This window comes from Stegostoma tigrinum, chromosome 43 (genome assembly GCF_030684315.1).
Source record: "Stegostoma tigrinum isolate sSteTig4 chromosome 43, sSteTig4.hap1, whole genome shotgun sequence".
Lineage (NCBI taxonomy): Eukaryota > Metazoa > Chordata > Chondrichthyes > Orectolobiformes > Stegostomatidae > Stegostoma > Stegostoma tigrinum.
Window position 1 is genome coordinate 12,319,459 of NC_081396.1, and position 17,831 is coordinate 12,337,289.

At 44.6% G+C, this 17,831-nt stretch overlaps 2 protein-coding genes across 3 annotated transcripts in view; both read left to right on the forward strand.

The window, feature by feature from the left end:
- The window catches only part of LOC125448866 (zinc finger protein 91-like), a 46,306-nt gene extending 36,421 nt beyond the window's left edge, over positions 1–9,885 (forward strand). Inside the window, exon 6 of the mRNA XM_059641844.1 lies at positions 8,597–9,885. Coding sequence (XP_059497827.1) covers positions 8,597–9,470 — 874 coding nt within the window. The 3' untranslated portion in view covers positions 9,471–9,885. The remainder of the gene's footprint in view (positions 1–8,596) is intronic.
- A 2,672-nt stretch (positions 9,886–12,557) lies between these two features.
- Positions 12,558–17,466, forward strand: LOC125449028 (gastrula zinc finger protein XlCGF8.2DB-like). Of its 2 annotated transcripts, none has more exons than XM_048524598.1 (2): positions 12,558–12,684; positions 15,977–17,466. In XM_048524598.1, the coding sequence occupies exon 2, from the start codon at positions 16,086–16,088 to the stop codon at positions 17,205–17,207; it is 1,122 nt and encodes a 373-aa protein (XP_048380555.1). In that variant the 5' UTR covers positions 12,558–12,684; positions 15,977–16,085; the 3' UTR covers positions 17,208–17,466. The 2 variants fall into 2 exon arrangements, with proteins under 2 accessions (XP_048380555.1, XP_059497722.1); XM_059641739.1 differs by having other exon boundaries at positions 12,672–12,693.
- The last annotated feature ends 365 nt before the right edge of the window (positions 17,467–17,831 follow it).

The following is a 17,831-nucleotide window of genomic DNA, read 5'->3' on the forward strand; positions in this document are numbered from 1 at the left end:
TGTTCCACAGGGATCAGTACAAGGTCCACTTTTGTTCTGCATTTAAAGGAATGATTTGGATAAAAATATAGGAGACATGGTTAATGATTTTGTGGATGATAATAGAATTGTTGGTATCATGGACAGTGAATAACATTGTTATAGCGGCCCATGGCTGAGTTGGGCAGATGGCCGCTTGGGCATATTTTAAGCTAACACAAAATTGCCGAAAGGGCTTGACGGATATGTACGGCAGATGTTCACAGCCAGACTTGTAGTCTCCACATAGGTATACTGGATAAGATGAGGTTCTCCATAGGGAGAACAAATTAGTGTGTAAAGGTTAGTTGTATTCTTGAGCAAATCTTTATAGACAATAAAGAGGCTCAATGCATTTTGAGGGAAAGTAAGGTAATAAATAGTGTAAACACAACATCCAGAAAAACCATTGGGGCTGGAGAAAGGTTGTTTTAAAAAAAAGTCATAACTGGGGAAAGATAAACAATTTCAACTTAAGTGCAAGTGTTGATTATTGGAACAGTTCTTACTTCCACAGATTAAGGGAAGATTGACAAAAACAGATTACAAAACATAAAGGGACGATGTGGTTATTTGTGAAATCTAAAGTTTTGTTTAAAGGCTTAGTAAAGTTGTAAGGTGGTTGAATTTCATCCCCATCAGTGGAATTTGAATAGATTATTTAATTAAGAAAAGATAATTAATAATGGTACGTGTTTAGAATGGAAACAGTAAAGATTTATTTAAAAATGAAATTTTCGTTGAAAATCATCTTATGGCACATAAATAGCAGGGGTAGTAAACTGCATTTACAAGTCAGAAGGACTGTTGTTTGATCTCTTAGATTCAAGTGAGAAAGGGGTTCCCCTCAAATTGTCAACTGTGTCACAGTAACTTTACATGAAAATTCATTGTAAAGACTTTATGATGATTGTTAGAAATTAATATCCTTCCTGATCTGCCATATTGAAGTTAGTTCAGAAGTTGGAAGAGTTCTTCATAAAAAATATTTTGGTTATTGGTAAATAATGTGGTGCAGCTGGCAAATGTCTAGCAAGGAATAAAACAGTCAGGAGCATTGTAAGATCCCAAAGACAGATGCTGGATGTATCTGATAGATATCATGAGATTATGGGAGGACCTAGAGTCTGTCCACAGAGTTGTTATCGTTGATCATGTGTTATTGGATTGGATGTATAGATTAGGGGAATGTGGCTAATAATAACATCAATGTTGCATGTATATATAGTAGGAACTGCTGATGCTGGAGAATCTGAAATGAACCCCATTTCTGAAGAAGGGTTCAGACCCGAAATGTCAGCTTTTCTGCTCCTCTAATGCTGCTCGGCCTGCTGTGTTCGTCAGCTCTACACCTTGTTATCTAATGTTGCATGTAATTATTGGTAAGGGGAAAGATATAAAAATGTTGTATTTTGCTGGGGAACTGTCGGCTTCATTGACCTTCTGATCTGAGCTGTGCTAAGAGGACAAATATACCCCACATGAAAGCCAAATTCAGGGTGATTTCTCCTCTCTCCTTCATCTGTGGTAATAGAGTTCTGAATAAAGATCATGTGCTGAGGGAGACAAGACCTAAGACACCTCTTGTATTTCTCCCTACAACAAGGTAAATCTAAGATTACAAAGAAATATTGGTTATTGGGTTGTGGAGTGGGAATTTAATTTTGATAAACATGAGTTATTGCATTTTGATAAACCGGATAAGGTTAAGGACACATAATTAATAGTAGGGCCCTGGGTAGTGTTGTATAACAGAGACCTAGAAGTTCAGATACATTGTTCTTTGAAATTTGCATCAGAGATCAACAGGATGATTATGAAGGGGTTTAGTATGCTTGCCTTCAATGCTCAGCCCTTCGAAAAGAGGAGTTGGATAGTCATGCTGAGGTTGTACAAGACATTGGTGAGGCCTCTTCGGGAGTACTGTGTGCAGTTCTAGTTGCCCTGTTAAAGGAAGGATATCTGTAAAGTAGGGAGAGTTTAGAAAAGAATTACTAGGATTTTGGAGTAAATTACTGCAGACGCTGGAATCTGTATTGAAAACAACAAAAGCTGGAGATCACAGTGGGTCAGGTAACACCCATGGAGAGGGAGCAAGCGAACATTTTGCATCTAGACATCATTATCATGCTGAGAATGGAGGGTTTGAGTTTAAAAAAAGTAGACTGAAAAGGCTGGAACATTTTTCACTGGGACTGAGGAGGTTGAGGTGTGACCTTCTTACCTTGTTTTATAAACATTGATTAGTAAGGATCTTTTTCCCTGGGGTGGGGGACTTCAAAACTGGGGGTGTATATTTTTATGGTGAGAGGAAAGATTTTAAAAAGGATAGAAGGCGTAGTGTTTTTTTACACAGTGGTTCATGTGTGGATGCATGTACAGTTCTAATGGTTAAAGGACATGCAGAATAGGAAAAGTTTGGAGGGAAATGGGTCAATCACAGGCAGGTGGGACTAGATTAATTTGGGACCAAGGGCTGAAAGGTGTGCTTTATCAGAGATAATGGGAACTCCAGATGTTGGAGAATCTGAGATAACAAAGTGTAGAGCTGGATGAGCACAGCAGGCCAAGTAGCATCTTAGGACCTCAAAAGCTGACGTTTTGGGCCAAGACCTTTCATCAGAAATTTTTCTTTTGTTTGGACTGGGAAGTTTCATAAACACCAAGTGTAGGCCGCTAGATCCGAATTAGAAAGTCCCGGTCCAGTGCTTGCTGGAGTTGCAGGCGCTGATAGGCCTAGGGTTGCAACTGCCATCTTTATTGGGGAAGAAAAACCGAAAGAACTGCAGATGCTGTAAATCAGGAACAAAAACAGAAATTGCTGGAAAAGCTCAGCAGGTCTGGCAGCATCTGTGAAGAAAAAGAAGAGAGAGTTAACTTTTCGGATCCGCTGCCCCTTCCTCAGGGTTAACTCTGATTTTATTTTTCTTCACAGAAGCTGCCAGATCTGCTGAGCTTTTCCAGCAATTTTTTTTAATCTTTATTGGGGACCGGGGCAGTAGCGCACATAGCAGGTCTCCTATCTCGGCAGAATAGACTGGGGTTTAAGGATTCACACGCAGCAAGTTTAAAACAAGATGTCTTTCCTAAGTTTCCATCCTGACTGACATTATTTTGTTTTCTTTTGTGAGCTTGTTTTACAGGCTATTAATTGGCAATAATTTGCAGACTGGGCTCTCAAAACAAGTTCTGAGAGAATCAGCGGTGCCATTTGGAATCTGAGTATCATTGGCATTTACTGTTGAAGGAAAAAGGTTTGTCCATTTTGTTTGTGGAAAAATATCTTTAATATGTTTGTAACTCGGAAATCAGCAAGGTGTTCAGACTTGTGGTTAGACCATCCCAATGCCTGGGCCCTGCAGCTGTTGTCCTGGACATCGGTCCTGATGAAAGAGATATTGTCCTGGAAGGGGACACATTTCACCAAATAACACCTCATGTCTTTGAAAGAAGTCATGTTTAGTCCTAATCTCTCACTTCATGCTCATAGCCTATGAATTTCTCATTCTCAAATAGCTGCAAACTCCATTTTAAAATTCCTTATGGACTCGAGATCCAGCACCCCTTCAGCTGCACGCTCCTGATACTGACAAGTCTGTAGATCCAGAAACTGCTAAATTCTGTGTTGAGTCCAGATGGTTAAAAAGGCTGAACTGACAAATGTAATATTCTTCCCTGAACTCCCATTGAGTTTCACTGCAGTAGTGTAGGAGGCTGAGGTCACAGTGGGTGTGTGCTGACAATGCTGCACTGTGTGCTAAACAGAAGTGGTTTGGACTAGGGTGAAAACAGTGAGTTCAGTGAAACAGGGAGCAGGTAAAGCTGAAAGACCGAGTGCAATCTCAGCGGGCAATTCAGAAAGTGATGTGGTCCAAACAGATATGGCCAATTTGTAAGTGATACCTACAGAGCTATTTTTTTAGATGTTTTGAAGTACTGTATATCACCTTAAGTAAAGGTACAGGCTCTGACTATAATAGAGCTTTTTGAAATGAGGAGGTCCCTGATTGAACTATATTCTCTTTAAGTAGTAACTAGCTTAATCTGGAGGGATGTCATGGTAGGAGACCTTAGACCCATGATGTGCGTGGTAGAGCAAGAGTTACTCTCCTGCACAGACAGGGAAGAGCATGAGTCGCAGGGCTATACTGATAGGGTGTTTAAAAGTAAGGGGTACAGACAAGCACTTCTGTCGCTGTAGGCGTGAATCCAGGTATATTGCCTACCTGATGCCAGAATCAAGAATATCAGGAGCGGCTATAGAATATTCTGGAACTGAAGGGTGAAAGTCTGTGGTCGTGGTACACATAGGTGTCAATGACATAGGTGAACACAGGAATGAAGGCCTGAAAGCTGATTATAGGAAGAGGGGAAATATGTTAAAATGCAGGACCTGAAATGTTGCAATGTCAGGCCAAATCCCAATGTAATGTGCAAGTGGGAGCAGGAATAAAAGGATGGATCAGATGAATGAGTATTTGGAGAAATGGTGTAGTAGAGAGGGATTCAGATGCTTGAAACATTTGGGACTGTTTCTGGGGAAGATGTGACTTTGACATGTCTGATCGGTAATGCACGTGGGCAGAGCTGGGAGAATTTCCTTAAAGATGCTTTTGCTAACAGTATTGGTAAGGTTTTAATCTAGTATGGCAGGGGAATGGGAACCAAAGTGTAGGCTTGGATGGGTTAGATTCAGATCAGGAAATCAGAGGCAGTGATGTAGTCAATAATCGGAAAGACAAAAGAAACAAGGATTAAATGAGGATCGAGTGTTTCTTTATACATCGGTCCTGACATCCCGGGAATCAATCTGATGAACTTGCACTCTCGCAATAGCTAGAGCATACTTCATTGGCAAAAGAAAGCAAAAATGCTCACAATACTCCAGCTGTGGTCTCACCAAGGCCCCTTACGGAAAGATATGGTTTAAGGAACAGTTGTTGGGAGTGATGAGTAAATATGTCCCTCTGAGACAGGCAAGACGGGGTAAGATAAAGGAACCTTGGATGACGAGAGCGGTGGAGCTTCTAGTGAAAAGGAAGAAGGTAGCTTACATAAGGTGGAGGAAGCTAGGGTCAAGTTCAGCTAGAGAGGATTACATGCAGGCAAGGAAGGAGCTCAAAAATGGTCTGAGGAGAGCCAGGAGGGGGCACGAGAAAGGCTTGGCAGAAGGAATCCGGGAAAACACAAAGGCATTTTACACTTACGTGAGGAATAAGAGAATGGTCAAAGAAAGAGTAGGGCCGATCAGGGATAGCATAGGGAACTTGTGTGTGGAGCCTGAGGAGGTAGGGGAAGCCCTAAATGAGTTTTTTGCTTCTGTCTTTACGAAAGAAACGACCTGTGTAGTGAATGAAACCTTTGAAGAGCAGGTGTGCATGCTGGAATGGATAGAGATAGAGGAAGCTGATGTACTGAAAATTTTGTCAAACATTAAGATTGACAAGTCGCCAGGCCCGGATCAGATTTGTCCTCGGCTGCTTTGGGAAGCGAGAAATGCAATTGCTTCGCCACTTGCGAAGATCTTTGCATCCTCGCTCTCCACTGGAGTCGTACCTGAGGACTGGAGAGAGGCAAATGTAATTCCTCTCTTCAAGAAAGGAAATAGGGAAATCCCCGGCAATTATAGACCGGTAAGTCTCACGTCTGTCGTCTGCAAGGTGTTAGAAAGGATTCTGAGGGATAAGATTTATGACCATCTGGAAGAGCATGGCTTGATCAAATACAGTCAACACGGCTTTGTGAGGGGTAGGTCATGCCTTACAAACCTTATCGAGTTTTTTGAGGATGTGACTAGTAAGGTTGATGAGGGTCAAGCTGTGGATGTGGTGTATATGGACTTCAGTAAGGCATTTGATAAGGTTCCCCATGGAAGGCTCATTCAGAAGGTCAGGAGGAATGGGATACAGGGGAACTTAGCTGCTTGGATACAGAATTGGCTGGCCAACAGAAGACAGCGAGTGGTAGTAGAAGGCAAATATTCTGCCTGGAAGTCAGTGGTGAGTGGGGTTCCACAGGGCTCTGTCCTTGGGCCTCTACTGTTTGTAATTTTTATTAATGACTTGGACGAGGGAATTGAAGGATGGGTCAGCAAGTTTGCAGACGACACAAAGGTCGGAGGTGTCGTTGACAGTGTAGAGGGCTGTTGTAGGCTGCAGCGGGACATTGACAGGATGCAGAGATGGGCTGAGAGGTGGCAGATGGAGTTCAACCTGGATAAATGCGAGGTGATGCATTTTGGAAGGTCGAATTTGAAAGCTGAGTACAGGATTAAGGATAGGATTCTTGGCAGCGTGGAGGAACAGAGGGATCTTGGTGTGCAGATACATAGATCCCTTAAAATGGCCACCCAAGTGGACAGGGTTGTTAAGAAAGCATATGGTGTTTTGGCTTTCATTAACAGGGGGATTGAGTTTAAGAGTCGTGAGATCTTGTTGCAGCTCTATAAAACTTTGGTTAGACCGCACTTGGAATACTGCGTCCAGTTCTGGGCGCCCTATTATAGGAAAGATGTGGATGCTTTGGAGAGGGTTCAGAGGAGGTTTACCAGGATGCTGCCTGGACTGGAGGGCTTATCTTATGAAGAGAGGTTGACTGAGCTCGGTCTCTTTTCATTGGAGAAAAGGAGGAGGAGAGGGGACCTAATTGAGGTATACAAGATAATGAGAGGCATAGATAGAGTCGATAGCCAGAGACTATTTCCCAGGGCAGAAATGGCTAGCACGAGGGGTCATAGTTTTAAGCTGGTTGGTGGAAAGTATAGAGGGGATGTCAGAGGCAGGTTCTTTACGCAGAGAGTTGTGAGAGCATGGAATGCGTTGCCAGCAGCAGTTGTGGAAGCAAGGTCATTGGGGTCATTTAAGAGACTGCTGGACATGCATATGGTCACAGAAATTTGAGGGTGCATCCATGAGGATCAATGGTCGGCACAACATTGTGGGCTGAAGGGCCTGTTCTGTGCTGTACTGTTCTATGTTCTATGTTCTATATCCCTGCTCCTGTACTCAATTCCTCTCAATTTGAAGGTCAACTATTATTTGCATTCTTCACTGTACATTGTGTGTTCCTGTTTCCTGAAAGTGAGTCATAGAGAAACATGAATGAAAATAGGATCAGAGTTTCTGATGTAAAATTGTTGAATGCAGTGTTTCTCATCTTATGCCTGCTGATTAGCAAGCATGTATTTATGTTAGTCCCACTTCCTGGCAATAGCATATAATCTGTAATATGATCATCTAAATACTTTTAAAGTCATACATCATGGAAACAGACTTTCAGTCCAAACATAATCCCAAACTAAACTAGTCTCACCTGCCTTCTCCTGGCTCATATCCTTCCAAACCTTTCCTATTCGTGTACTTACCTAAGTGGCTTTTAAATGTTGTAACTATCCACCAATTCATCAGAAAGTTCATTCCACATGCAAACCACTGCCTGTCTAAAAACATTTGTCCCTTATGCCTCTTAAATCCTCTCTCCTCTCGCTTTAAAAACCTGGCCACTAGTTTGAAACCCCCCATCCTAGGGAAAAGAGACCTACCAATCACTGTATCTATAGCTGTCATGATCTTATTAACCTCTATAAAGTCACCTGTAAAACTTCTATACTCCAGTGAAAGAGGTTCAAACCTTCCATATTCAGCAATGTCCTGGTAAAGTTCTAGTGAATCCTCTTCTAATATCCTTCGTATGACTGGGCACTGTACTCCAGGACAGGCATCACCAATGTCCTCTATGACCCCAATATGACTTCCCAGCTCCTAGACTCAAAGGGCTGAGCAATGAAGGCAAGTGCTGTTAATGCCTTTTTAACCACCCTATCTGTATGTGCCGTAAACTTCAAAGAATTATCTAACTGATAGGTTTGTCTCTTCTACAACATCTACCAAGACCCTACCATTAATTGTATAAATCCTGCCCATGTTTGTTGTTCCAAAAGGCAATACCTCACACTTCTCCAAATTGAACTCCATTTACCATTTCTCGGCCCTTTGACCCATTTGATCAAGATCTCTTTTGTAGTCTTAGAAAATGTCTTCACTGTCCACCATGCCATCAATTTTAGTGTTGTCTGCAAACCTATTAACTATGCCTTCTAAATTCTCATCTAATGGTTTAGACATCTGTCACCATTTCAGATGGTGACAGACCTGTGCATCTCCAGCATTTTATGATTAAATTTCAGATTTTCAGAATTTTGCTTCTGCACTTGTTTTTAGTCCTTTGGAGAGATCGAAGGGTACGCCGGGGGTGGGGGGAAGCAACGGATTGAGTTGTGAACCTGTAAAATCCATTCTTTCATGCATGCCTCTTCAGCCTCTGTCTTTCTGGAGTTTTATGCAAACATGATTTGCCTTGTCTGAGGGTTATTTATAGAACCGTTCAGTTTTAATGGTAATCCAGCAGTGTCCCAACTGTCTCCACAAATGACCAGATTAAGATTATCTCAATTTCACAACCTCTGTGTTCGTCTGGATTTTCTTTGTATTTGAAAGGTTTATTTGCAATTAAAGAATTCAGATCTGACAGTCACTCTGTTTATCACAAGGTGACAATCACAGGATTTTGAACACTGAAGGAAAAAGCATCATTTACACTGGGGAGGAATACATGGTCTGTGTTTCTGTTGGAAAAATTGTGAAGATCCATCTGAAATGTCCAAACACCAGCGTAGTCTTACTGGGGAGAGACTGTGGAAATGTGGGGATTGTGGGAAGGGATTTTATTACCCATCCCAGCTGGAAATTCATCAGCGAGTTCACACTGGGGAGAAACCATTCACTTGCTCTGCTTGTGGGATGCGATTTGCTCAGTCATCTAACCTGCACAAACACCAGCAAGTTCACACTGGAGAGAAACCATTCACCTGTTCTGAGTGTGGGAATGCATTCACTCGGGTTTCCAGTCTCCTCATACACCAGAGAGTTCACACTGGAGAAAGACCATTCACCTGTTCTGAGTGTGGGAAGGGATTCACTCAGTCATCTGACCTGCTCAAACACCAGCAAGTTCGGACTAGAGAGAGACTATTCACCTGCTCTTATTGTGGGAAGGGATTCACTTGGTCATCTGACTTACTCAAACACCAGCGAATTCACACTGGAGAGAGACCGTTCACCTGTTCTGAGTGTGGGAAGGGATTCACTCGGTCATCCAACCTGCGGATACACCAGCTTGCTCACACAGGGGAGAGACCAATCACGTGTTCCGAGTGCGGGAAAGGATTTAATCGGTCATCCAGCCTGCTGCGACATCAGCGAGTTCACACTGAGGAGAGACCATTCATCTGTTCAGAATGTGGAAAGGGATTTAATCGGTCATCCAGTCTGCTGAGACACCAGCAAGTTCACATACGGGAGAGACCATGCGCCTGTTCTGAGTGTGAAAAAACATTCACTCAGAGAACTCATCTGCTGATACACCAGCGAGTTCACTCTGGAGAGAAACTATGATCTATGTGTGACAAGGGATTCACTTGGTTTCCAAACTGTTGTTAAACCAGCAAATTCACAAAGAACGGCAGTTGAAAGATTTTGCTCTTTCTCACACCAAACAATCAACTGTGGTCTTTGGACAAATATTATTAGTCCCTGCTCAATTAAAGCTGCTGATTAAAATTGTAGTAACAATTGTGTATCTGTAGGGTAGGTTTTGGAAATGATCACATTGTCACTATACATCAACACATTCACACTGAGCAAAGATTATCCACCTACACAGTCTGTAAAAAGGGATTTCCTGGTTCATCAAGACTGATTATCCATCAAATAGTTCCAAGTAACCGTAGGAATTTGTTTTTGACGCTACTGTTGTTTGTATCCAAACCCTGTGGTTTGGGCCTTTTTCTGATGTTTGTAAACACTATACGTCTGGTTACCTATTTGGGAGAAAGTTGATATAAATCAGCTTTTTGTGAAAACTATTACGCAACAAGTCTTTTGCTTATCTCAAATGCAGGCTGATTTACTTTGACGAACCGTCCACCTCCCTTGTACCCTCCAATCTCAACTCCAAATGCGAGGAACTCATGGACCTTATTTGTGCTTCAGAAAAGGAAAATCAGCGTGCTTCAGCTGAGCAGTTGGACGAAGGCACAACCTGAACAAGGGACAACCTGTAATGCTGGAAATGTAGTGCACAGGGTGGGAATTTTTTTTTCTCTTGTTTCAGGGCTTGTTCAAGGCAGATGGGAGTTGCACCTGAACTGGAATCTCCTATCTCTATAATGCCCCCCTAGTCTCTCAAACTTTTTGCTGGAGGTGTGTTCTAGTTAGCTGTGGGAGTCGGTGGGCTTGAAATGGACATCAGTTTCCAGTTGGTTGCCTGAGATGGAGACAGAGCAGGTGAACTTGAGGTTGGGGTGGAAGGTGTTGGTGAAGTGGATGAACTGTTCAAGGTCCTGTTGGGAACAAGAGACAGCGGTTCATCCACTTGTCCATTTCAAGCCCACCGACTCCCACAGCTACCTAGAATACACCTCCTCCCACCCACCTTCCTGCAAAAAGTCCATCCCCCTGTTACTAATTCCTTCGCCTCTGCTGCATCTGCTCCCAGGATGAGGCATTCCACTCCTGCATGTCCCAGATGTCTGTGTTCTTCAAGGACCGCAACCCCCCCCCCCCCACCCCGCCCCGCAGTGGTCGAGAACGCCCTTGACCATGTCTCCCGCATTTCCCGCAACACATCCCTCACACCCCACCCCCGCAATAACCGCACAAAGAGAATCCCCCTCGTCCTCACATAACACCCCACCAACCTCCGGATACAACGCATCATCCTCCGCCACTTCCGCCATCTACAATCCAACCCCACCACCCAAGACATTTTTCCATCCCCACCCTTGACTGCCTTCCGGAGAGACCACTCTCTCTGTGACTCCCTTGTCCGCTCCACACTCCCCTCCAACCCCACCACACCCGGCACCTTCCCTTGAAACCGCAGGAAATGCTACACTTGCCCCTACACCACCTCCCTCACCCCCATTCCAGGCCCCAAGATGCCTTTCCATATCAAGCAGATGTTCACCTGCACATCTGCCACTGTGGTATACTGTATCCACTGTACCCATTGTGCCTTCCTCTACATTGGGGAAACCAAGCGGAGGCTTGGGGACCGCTTTGCAGAACACCTCCGCTGAGTTCACAAACAACTGCACCTCCCAGTCGCAAACCATTTCAACTCCCCCTCCCATTTCCTTAGACGACATGTCCATCCTGGACCTCCTGCATTGCCACAAATGATGCCACCCGAAGGTTGCAGGAACAGCAACTCATGTTCCGCTTGGGAACCCTGCAGCCCTATGGTATCAATGTGGACTTCACAAGCTTCAAAATCTCCCCTTCCCCCACTGCATCCCAAAACCAGCCCAGCTTGTCCCCGCTTCCCTAACCTGTTCTTCCTCTCACCTGTCCCCTCCTCCCACCTCAAGCCGCACCTCCATTTACCACCTACTAACCTCATCCCGCCTCCTTGACCTGTCTGTCCTTCCCGGACTGACCTATCCCCTCTCCACCTATATTCTCCTGTGTCCATCTTCAGTCCACCTTGCCCCCTCTCCTCCTCCCCTTCTCTGATGAAGCCTCTAGGCCCGAAACGTCAGCTTTTGTGCTTCTCAGATGCTGCCTGGCCTGCTGTGTTCATCCAGCTTCACACTTTAAGATCTTGATGTGGTGTTTGGTTTCAGATTCTTGTTTACAAGAAGATAGCACTGTTATGTTCATGAGCAGCTCAGACTGAAATTCACAACAGATAATTTTAATTTCTACAGAACATTAATTCCTCATGTTTCTCAAAACATATGATTCAGGCACACAAAAAGAAGTCGCATTCAGCAAAGTTCCCAAGGTAAGCTGAAGAAATGTAGTTCCGTGTCAATTCGCACGTTGGATTCTAAGACATACACCTGTGGTAGGTACCAATGTGCTAGTGATACTGTGTTCTCCCTCGACCTGGCATAGGGATTATCATGGGAGAATTCACAGTCAGACCAAATCCTTATAGATCACGAAGTAGGCTCGATGGACCAAATCGCCTATTCCTGCCTCTGTTTCTTATTTTCAGCCTTAGCAATTCAAGCATCCCACCCTCAAAGGGATCCTGTTCTTCTAAGCCCTACAAATCGCTACATAAACACAATCAAACCCAAGTGGAAATCCGAGATAACGAAGTGTGGAGCTGGATGAACACAGCAGGCCAAGCAGCATCTTAGGAGCACAAAAGCCCGAGGTGGAAATCCGCTGATTTAACCAGCTCTCCTCCTCCTTCTACCTCCCACCACAGCCCGCCCCGCGGCTGCCTCGTCCGATTAAACTGCATAACGAGAGATCAGCAATGTAATTAAATGTTTTCATTAAACGTTACAGAGCCGTCCTTTCAGCTAACGCTACAATTCTGCAGCCTCTCACCCTGAACAGAACGTTTTTCAACGGGGCTAGTAAGAACTGCAGGTGCTGGAGTCAGGGATAACACAATGTGGAGCTGGAGGAACACAGCAGGTCAGGCACCATTAGAGGAACAGGAAAGTTGACGCTTCAGGTCGGGAGTATATGACGCTTGTGGAGCTGTAGGACCTGGTGGGAAACAGAGGCCCTTAAGTCCCGCCCAATGTTCCGTCACAGGGCGGATCACGCCTGCGCTGTGCACGCAGTGGAACCAAGATGGTGGATGGTAAGTAAGGTCTGTCCCAGCAAAAAACCTCCGGAATGTAAATGTGGGACTTGCAGTTTGTTAATCGAAGTTTGAGGCATTTAATAAGTGTTTCTAAACACTTGCCGTCCTCCTGCCGTCGCCAACACTCCCTCCGCGGTCCCGCAGGCTGCTCGCCAGCAGATGACAAAAGTCAGTATCTCTACCCGTTGTTATCACAGTCACTGCACATGCTCCAAACTCCACGTGGAACTGCACCTGTGCACATTCATCAGCGCGGCGTATGTTGGGGAAAGGTACTGCCATTGGTGAGATTGTTAGCCATAATGTGAGCGAAGATTGGAGATGGCAATCAGTTTAAGCAGGAACAAAATACCACTGAAATGATGCGAGCGTAAAGGACAAGAGTTCTTACAATGGTTTCAGGAAAATACATTACAACATTTTTTAATTGATTGAGTAGATTTGGCCCTTATTAAAACTAAGTTGCTGGAAAAGCTCAGCAGGTCTGGCAGTTTATGTTCAGAAAAAGTCAGAGTTAACGTTTCGGGCCCAGTGTCCCTTCCTCAGAAGTGGGCCTCGCTGTCTGGGTCAGCATTTATCGGCCAACCCCAAATGACCTTGACAAGAAGTAGTGAGCTGTTGTGCTTTTAATTTAGAGATATCAGCAATGCCATAAGTGTGGGACAGCCAGGACTTTGACCCAAAGTATATTTTCAGTCCACTGAGTAAGGAGACTCAACTGGATTTGGTTCTTGGAAATTAGGAGGGCAATGCTATACAAGGGACCCAGCACTGATCCCTGTGGGACCATCACTGGACATTGGCCGCCAGTCACACAAGCAACCTTCTCATGTCATCCACTGTCATCTATCACTGAACCAATTTTGCATCCAACCTAACAAGATACCGGGATCCCATGTGCTCTGTCCTCTAATTTTATTATATGGACTTTCCTATTTGTCTCACAGCTTAGTTCCGCTTCACGATGGCTTTGATGTTACTTTACCTCTCATGAATCAGTTAATGTAATAGGAGTGGGTCGTTGGCCCTAGTGTTGAAATGAGCAGCACCATCTTTTTGACTGGCCATTGCAGACACGATGTTGAGGTTTGTTTGAGTTTGGGAGAAACTGGTTATGAGCCTGATGAGTACTAATGGGGAGTACGATCCCACTAGGTGGAACAATCTGACTTGGCCAAATTACCCTGTGTTGTGACTAGGAAGTGAACAGGATCAGAGAGCTTGGTGATGAAGGCAGCAGGCAAGGTGATGGCTTTGACCAGATCATCATCTCCCTTTATGATCGCTTTCTTCACTGCTATTTCTCCAGATGGATGAAAACTGACAACCATCTGATGAGTTGCTGTGTTTGGAGATGCAAAGATGTTATATTACTTCTATTATTGCATTATATTTGCATTAACTTGGCACCATGTTAATAATGTGTAGCAAGGTATCTGATGTACAGATATATTGAATTAATCTCTGAGGTAATCTGTGTTTAACTAACCCCTGAGTATTTAACATATATTGAGTACATGGACTTGATCCATCCACAGGGTTGAGTAGGTCTGAGAGGTAACCAACTGGAAAAACTTTCCCAATCACTTCTTACATTACTGTGTAGATAGGCCTTGTTTTGACATCTGGATGTGGAATTAATTAGATACACCTTTCAAACAATCAGCACAGAGATGATGGTTTGAATGATTCCCATCTGTACTGTATCATTTTACAAAGTTGAATACTCAGTATCAAGAGATTGAGAAAAAGCAGTACAAATGGAATATAACTCACTCAGAGTCCGCACCTTCAGGGGAAGTGCATGTGGAAAACGTGGACAGAGGTGTACAATGTCAGGGTATTTCTACAAGAGAGAGCAATGTTCAAATCACATCAGAAATGGTGCATGGCGAGCAATCATAAATGGTGTGGAGTGGAGAGGAAGGGTGGAAAGGAATCGAGCCACAATGAGGGAAGGAAGAAAGGCATACAGCCAGGATGGAAAATGAAGGAGAGGAATGGAACTGGGGTTGGAGGTGGAGGTGAGGAATTGATCCGAGAGTGCGGGAATGAGGAGGGGATTGGAGCTGGTGGTGGGGGAGCGAGGAGAGGAACGGAGGTCAGCATGGGGAGAGAGGGATGGTGTGGAACGGGGGTGATGGGGGAAGGACAAGCCAGGAGATGAGGAGGGTGGAAAGGCATAGTGCTAGGCGTGGGGGAGGAAAGAGAGGAATGGAGCCAGGGTTGGACGAGGTGGAAAGGAATGGAGATAGGGTTGGGGGGAGATTAATGGAACCGACGCTGTGGGAGGAGTAGTGGAGCCAGGGGTAAGGATGAAGGAAAGAATGGAGCCGGGATAGGGAGAAAGGAGTAGAATGGAGCTGGGTATGGGGGAATGGGGAGAGGAATGGAGGTGGACATGGGGGCAAGGAATGGAATGGAGCCAGGGGCTGAAGATAGGAGAGCAATGGAGTGGAGGTTGGGGAGAGGAATAGAGCCAGGGGTTAGGGTGAGGAGAGCAATGGAATGGAGAGTGGGGGAAGGAGGAGAGGAATGATGCCGGGATTGAGGTGGGTGGAGAAGAATGGAACGGGAAGTCCTGGATAAAATCCTGCAGGATCCACACTTGCAGCTCCGTATCATTTTCTGGGAAACAGGTTCAGGGAGAGGAGAGCATGCGTGCTATCATCTTGGTGATGTAATATCATTGGGCAGGGCTTATTTTTCCCAGTGATCAGGGGACCGACAGACCTGGGTGAATGATCAACCCTCCTGATCTACCCTGCCCCCTCTATAATGTTCTGACTACCTCTTACATCCCTTTTATCCTCTTCCTTGCCATGTTCTCAGTCTCCCTACTCATGCTGTTGCACTCATTCCCCTCTTTGCCTCTCCCACCCTTCACATTGTGCCCACCCCTCTCACACTCTAGTCCCTCTTCCTTTCCAGGCCTGCTCCCGTTTGTGCTACATACACTCTGTCCTCCCTGCTATTTTTTTTCTCTAACTGACTCCCCCTCCCACCGCCATTCACACTTTCTGGCAAGCCTCTCTGCCTTTTGTTCTTCTGATTTCTTTCTTGTTCACCTTTTTCTCCCTGTTCCCGCCAAAGCCAAGATCTTGTATTGACCAAACTGGGTGGCCCTTTTGTTTAATTTTTAGCAAGACATCAACATTCATGGTCACATTTTCCTAGTGCCTGCCCCAGAAATTATCAGACTGTTTCAGCTCCATTTCATAGTCTCCTTTTGTGTTTTTGTCAGTTCTCTCTCTCTGACTCACTGTTCTGTTCTGTATAAACTTGACAGGGCATTACAAAGGGAGGATTTGCAATCAGGAACACCAAACCAAGCATCACATCAGGATATTAGAGAGGCACCACGTTTGTCATGAACAAAATATCATCAAATTTTGAACATGGAAGGTAAAAACCCTATTCACAGTGACAATAAACTGTACACATGTTGTGTGTGTCGACAAGACTTCAGCCAATCAGCAGGCCTCACAAACCACAACTGTAGTCACATTGGGAAGAAACTGTTCATCTGCTCAGACTGTGGGATGGGATTCACTCAGTCAGCCCACCTTCTGCGACACCAGTGGGTTCACACTGAAGAGAGACCGTTAACCTGCTCTGAATGTGGGAAGGGATGCACTCACTCATCCAGCCTGCTGAGACACCAGCAGGTTCACACAGACGAACGGCCTTTCAAATGTCCAGACTGTGAGAAGTGCTATAAAAGTTCCAGCAGTCTAATGTCCCATTTACGTGTTCACACTGATGAGAGACCTTTTAAATGTCCAGACTGTGAAAAGTGCTATAAAAGTTCAGGAGAACTGATGTCCCATCAACGTGCACACACCAAGGAAAGACCGTTCAAATGCCCAGAATGTGGAAAATGCTATAAGAGTTCAGGAGAATTGATGTCCCATCTACGCATTCACACTGATGAGAGACCTTTTAAATGCCCAGACTGTGGGATGTGCTTTAAACGTTCCAGCAATCTCACTTCCCATCGGCATGTTCACACTGACAAGAGACCGTTCAGGTGCTCTCACTGTGGGACTGGCTTCAGGCAATCATCTCAACTCACTAAACACCAGCGAGTCCACACTGGGGAGAGACCATTCACCTGCAATGAGTGTGGGAAAGGATTCACTCAGTCATCCCACCTTCTGACACACCAGCTAGTTCACACTGATCAGAGACCTTTTAAATGTTCAGACTGCGGGAAATGCTTTAAAAGTTCCAGGGAACTGATCCACCACTATTACGTTCACACTGACGAGAGAGCTTTTTCATGTCCAGACTGTGGGAAATGCTTTAAAAGTTCTGGGGAACTGATGCGCCATCAACGTGTTCACACTGAGGAGAGACCATTCAGGTGCTCTCACTGTGGGGCTGGTTTTAAGCGATCATCTGACCTCATCGTTCACCAGCGAGTTCACACTGGGGAAAGACCGTTCTCCTGCACGGAATGTGGGAAAGGATTCACTCACTCATCCAACTTGCTGAGACACCAGCGTGTTCACAAGTGACTATATGTTAAATGCTGCTGTTAACTGCATCCTGGAAAGAACCATGTTCTTTGTGTTAATTGATGTTGGTAACTTCCAGTCTGGTTTTAGATGTATAGCCTGAATGAAAGTCAAATAAATCAGTTCTGTGTCAGTCTGTTAAATGTTTACAATAGATAGTTTCGTAGGCGTCTCCCTCCCTTTGTCTCCTCCATCCTCACATTCAACAAGTGGGAAGAGCTCATGGAGTTTCTTTGTCATTAAATTGAGACAATCCAAACATCTGCTTCTGCTGATTATATATGTCTATTCATTGTTATGTGTTTTGTTACAAATGCAGTGAAAAATGTTGTATACTGCTGCCAGTCTCAGGCACCATTAAAACACAGAAAATGTACCAAATCATAGAATATAAAGGCAGAAAATAAAGAAATAAACTTTACATTCATCCTTGATTAGTGCTCAGCCATGGCCTGGATCCTGACTCCTCCACTCCGATGCTTAGACTGTCATCACCATGAAGCATTTGGCCTGTCTGGGGTCCCTTCGCCATGACCATAACAAGAGTTGCCACTCTCTGGCACCATCATGCCTCCATTTATGCTACCACCACCATGAATCCTTGTTGAACAAGCTGGTGCTGCT